Raw genomic sequence first — 5,314 nt, forward strand, 5'->3', positions numbered from 1 at the left:
ATGACAGTGTCAAAAACACCATGAGCACCGATCAAGACATCACAATTATAACACAGGCACGCCTATACTAGCTGTTCTTGTTTATGGCACTGCACTGCATTTGTTTATCTTCTACAGAACATGTCGATAATTAGGCGTAGCAATCATGTGTCACCAAAATGCAACCTTACGAATTATTATAAATTCATCCATGGGAGTAGGTAATATCCACTTTAACTTAGTCCCTGTTTCTGCCAACACCTGGAGGTGGTAATGATTACCTGGTACCAATTAATTAGTTGATCTGGTTGCATGTTACATGTACACGTACCTTTACCACATAGCGTATAAAGTTTCAGGTAGGTTTATAATGCATGAACATCTGTACCAGTTGTTGTACAGATATGTACCGATAGATATATTGTGCAATGTGGCATGTTCATTACACAATCCATCTTGTTGCTATCGGTGTCTAAATTTTCACCAGTATATATATATATATATATATATATATATATATATATATATATATATATATATATATATATATATATATATATATATATAACGTTAGATAGCTTAAGCGTTCTGTATACAGTTTTCGTTAACGGTGTTAATTTTTTATCCCTTCGCTAGACTGACCTATAGTAAATTCTCTGTCAATTCTCTTTTCACAGGTCTCACATTATTTTTCATTATTCATACTTATATATTTACAAGCCATGTTTCTGCCATGCCCACAATGTTTAATGTAAATTAATGCTGAATAACAATTTGGTCAGTAAAAACATTTATGCCTCGGTAGAAAAACAATGGACATATCATTTAAACCATTACGACTTGTAAATATAATGTTCCTTAGACACTGAGTGAGTTGTTTGATGTTTATAGGTAAAGCATTCAGGTAATTTCTAAAATGCTTTTGTAAACTTGTAATGATCACCCATGTTTTTTTTTATTATATATATTTTCGCCTACGAAAGGTTTACTGAAAAAAAAACCTGATTACTATAAATCCATAATCTCTTCCTACATACGTACGGTGCTAATACAAACAAGCTCTTCAGGCGTGTTAGAATGTGAGTATGCCAGTCCCGACATGTTTGACGATATGTTGACTATTTGCATACCGAGTTATTACTCGGGTGAGCGAATAGCACAGGTAGACCCCATAGTTGGCAGTGCTCTTGTTCAAAGGCAATAGCGTCACAAGCATGAGCCCTTGTACCGTTCACATACCCTATCCACAGATAAGACGGCCATAACATACTGTAGCACCAAAAGACAACGCCGTAGTGGGACAATCGGCAGCCACGTCCGGATTTTGACCATAAAACGGGGCTTGTGTGAATGGACAAGATAGTCTTTTACAGTGGTAGCAAGTAAGTTTGGGCTTGAAATTTAGGCTCACTATATATGCGTGTATTTATAGATGTACAAACATGTATATCTACGGACTATATGTGTAATGTTTTTGCACTTTGGGGGCAGACTTGGTAGTTACGTAAATAGGCCTATACCAGTACGCAAACATGTTAATCTGTATCACAACTCTATGTAGGCCTGGTCATATAATTACAAAAAGGTAAATTTAATTCTTTTCCTACATCCTGGAAAAGCACGAGTGGATCAGACACCAATGAAAAGAGTAATAATAAGTATCTTCTTGCCTAACTTCTGCAGGTCAAAAGATAATCTAACAAAATTGCCAATGAATTTTTGGGATCAAGTAGAATTAAACTAAAAGCTGCATTACTGGGCACAATAACTTCTTTTGATATGATTTATTTATTACATTTTTTGTGCTTTCAGTTTATTTCCTACACGCTTTACGATTAACCCTGGAGAAGTCGCTTTCATTTAATTTCAGTCCTTGTTTTTAGTACAAATTTATCTTCATAACTTGTGCAAAACTACGGTAAATTATCATAAGTAAAGTAAACAATTTGCCTTCTTCATAAAGGAATTACAATCTTATAGCTCCTTTGGGTGCTTCATGTAACACAGTTAATGTACATATAATTAGACTCTGAGTGGAAGTGAAAAATGCTATCAAGCATGCATTCATAGTGTGTTTGTCCACATGTTTGTCCGTCACGCAAGAATAGTTGTCAACAATTTATTCTAAAAACTCCTATGGTCATAGTTAATAGTTGCATATCAGGTGTTGGTTGTGAATTTACACAATTTTAAGTAGGGTACTTTGGTACAATACAGATGAAGTTTTGCTTAAACTTTTATCAAAACTATGAACGTTTGAGTCACTCAGATTTTACCTGACAGACTTGGGCTTACCGAGGGCTCAATAACACGACAGAAGAAATGATATGAAATAACTACCTAGTCATATATTTACCTACTGACTGATATTTCTAGTTGCTCACAAGAAAAATACATTGTTAACATCAGATCTGTACGTAAAAAATTGTCATAGATATATTTCAGTTGGTTAACTTCATGCAAACGTGATGCATGTATGCTCTGTGTGTGAGCTTTCCTCGTAATAATTTGAGCCAAGAGCACACTATGAACTATATTCACATCTCCCAACATCTTTGCTTTACTCAACATTCAGGATTTACGTCAACGCGCCTAGCGTACGTAAATAATAGATTGCCGTACACATATATGTATACACCGATCCGCTTCTGTTTATTGTCGTTGGCATCGAATGCCGATGGGCTTTCATCCAAGTCTCGATATAGAATCTAGACGACCATTCATCTTTGCTTATTGCCTTACAGGTACTTTCCGGTTCGGATCACCATCTGAGTAGCCTTTCCGTGGAGATAGTAAAATATTCGTCTAGCAGCGAGTGACAAGTTCGTACAGCATAACAAGCAAGTAACTACCACTGTCATGGAAATCAACACCGAGCACACACCGGTCAGTGACGTCGGAGACACAGCTAGCTTGAAGGACCAGACAAATGCCATAGATCAGCAGCAAGAATCTCTCCCCAAAGGTGTCAGCTCGGACGAGACGGTCGTACCAAATGGAAAAATGGCTGCCTCAGAAGTAGCCTCGAATCAAGATGTGCAGCACCAAAACGGCGTTGAAGAAGAAGAAATCCCCTCCGATAAGCGGCAAGAAAGTGACAGTCAAGTGTATCCGGTAGCAGTTATGCATCATTTGGACAAAGAAGAAAAACAGGTAAAAACAGAGATGAGAGTTGAAGTTCCTACCAAAGTGGTAGCGTCCGAAGATAGAGAAGTTTTGCAGATGTTAAAAACGGCTGAGGAGAGCGACAATGCCGAAGCGGAATCCTCCTCAGACCCGTCTACAAAGCATAGAGAGAAGATACCCGAAGCCGACGAAAGTGAAGGAAATACTAAAACACATGTACAACCTGAAGAAAACGATGAAAATCACGAACAAGTTATGGAGAATGCGACAACCGAATCAGACCCATCTACATCAGGCTCCCAGTTAAAGTCTCCGGAAGAGCAAGAAAAAGCCAGCGGAAACAATTTAATAGTAAGTGAATCCGAAACTACAGAAAATGATAATGAGGTTAAAGGAGAGTCGGAAGATAAGACTGAATGTGGACAAGAGGCACAAGAGGATGAAGAAGTGGCGAGTTTGGAAACAATGACAGAAGGCGGTGCACCCGCAGATGAGAACAGCACTGAAACTGAAAAGGAGGACGCACGGACATATCTGATAAATCAGGAGGCCGAGAAACAAGTAATGCACGAGTTAATAGACGAAACTGTAGTTCTGGAAAAAAACATTAGTGAACTTCAAACGAAACTGGAACAAACAGAAGCTGAAAAGTCTGAACTTGAATCAAAGTTCACAAGTTTAACCGATGAAATTCATTCCCAAAAACTGAGAATAACAGAGCTGGAAGCAGAACTTAAAGAAGCTAAAATGGGAGATGGTAACGAGAGAAAGGCGCTTGAAGAATCCCAACAGAAGGTGAAAGACCTAGAAGAACAACTGAAACGACTGGCAAAAGATGACGACGTGAAAAACAAAAAGCTCGTGGAGGTAGAAAAAGATTTCATTGAGCTAAGGGAAAAGTACAAATCTCTGGAACAGGAAGTCAAATCCGGTGAGCAAAACCAAGGACCTAAATCAAAGACTTGTGTCATTATGTGAATCAGTAACATTACCAACTACGGAACAGCAATCTGTGATAATAACAACGTGCCTTATTCGCCTTAGCAATGGCGACTTTGATAACAGATATATAAAGTGTTAAAACTCAAATATTATCTTCACGAAGAACTATTTCTTAACATGCTATAGAAATGTACATTACAACGAATTCAAATCTGGTGTGTTAATAATAAAAGAATAATTTCTATATTTTCTGTGATATCATAAAACAATCATTAATAAACATTACCAGAGTGAGACGTTGATCTCAACATTCATGCACGAGCACTTATTAGTCACTGGCAATTAAAACTTGCATGATTTATAGGTATCGTTCTTCCTGTATATTACGCAATCAAAACAAAGATCTGGATCGCTTTGAATTATATATGTATATGACCGCTTATGTCCGTATATAGGTGTTGATTCTAGTCTTAAGGAATGGAACAGGCAATCTAATTTCATTGTTTTACAATATATGGTAGACCACTGCTCACCAGGGCCTCTTTCCGTGAAGACTATGCACATACTCTCTTGCTGCTTCCATCTACATTTGTACAATTGTTATTGAGTGCCTTATAGATTTTTTGAAACACTCAGTATGAGCAGGCGTTATTTTGAATCATCTGGGTATTTAATAATCATTCCTTATAAGCATTGGTGCTAAAACATCTGCACTGCTCAGAAGCCCACCCTAAAGTTCTTCATGGTTAGAAGGTAATGGTGTTTGCTATAGACAGGACATGCAATAGAGGAGTTGACGACCTGAGGTATCAGGCAAGTGTGCCTATATAGAGGCATCGAAAGGTACACACTACTTGTTTAGTTATATCTCGACAAATAACCGAATATCACATATATATAGCTGTTTCAGTCCCAATGCCATTTCAGTGTAACACATTTCTTGGAATATATCTTCTCCTTGTTCATTATTGTATATCGCTTTCAAAAATGACAATAAAACTACTTAGTGTTATGCTGCCAAATTGTTTTTATTCGCTTTTTTTGCACTGACGGAGAAAATCGTTGTGAAAGACTTGGTCTATATAAGAAAAAACATGTATTAAGTTCACTAAACATTACCAAACGTTAAGGCTTTCTCGATGGCTGGTCAGTCAATCACAAGGAGGGTATCCCGCCGAGTAATCCCATTGAATTACCGACTCTGAGACAGCATGATCAGGTTTTTAGCTGGTTACTTGCTACGATGGTATCTGGAAAAAGCACTAAC

The 5,314-nt window shown here is 37.5% G+C and overlaps 1 protein-coding gene across 1 annotated transcript; it reads left to right on the forward strand.

The window, feature by feature from the left end:
* Nucleotides 1-1,235: 1,235 nt before the first annotated feature.
* Nucleotides 1,236-4,982, forward strand: LOC135471651 (protein IWS1 homolog). The gene is made up of 2 exons (XM_064750960.1): nucleotides 1,236-1,361; nucleotides 2,724-4,982. The coding sequence occupies exon 2, from the start codon at nucleotides 2,839-2,841 to the stop codon at nucleotides 4,081-4,083; it is 1,245 nt and encodes a 414-aa protein (XP_064607030.1). The 5' UTR covers nucleotides 1,236-1,361; nucleotides 2,724-2,838; the 3' UTR covers nucleotides 4,084-4,982.
* Nucleotides 4,983-5,314: the final 332 nt, after the last annotated feature.

This window comes from Liolophura sinensis, chromosome 7, assembly GCF_032854445.1.
Source record: "Liolophura sinensis isolate JHLJ2023 chromosome 7, CUHK_Ljap_v2, whole genome shotgun sequence".
NCBI classification, from domain to species: domain Eukaryota; kingdom Metazoa; phylum Mollusca; class Polyplacophora; order Chitonida; family Chitonidae; genus Liolophura; species Liolophura sinensis.

Excerpts from the sequence above, each read along its gene's own strand:
- LOC135471651 (XM_064750960.1), top strand. The coding sequence starts at position 2,839 with ATGGAAATCAACACCGAGCACACACCGGTCAGTGACGTCGGAGACACA.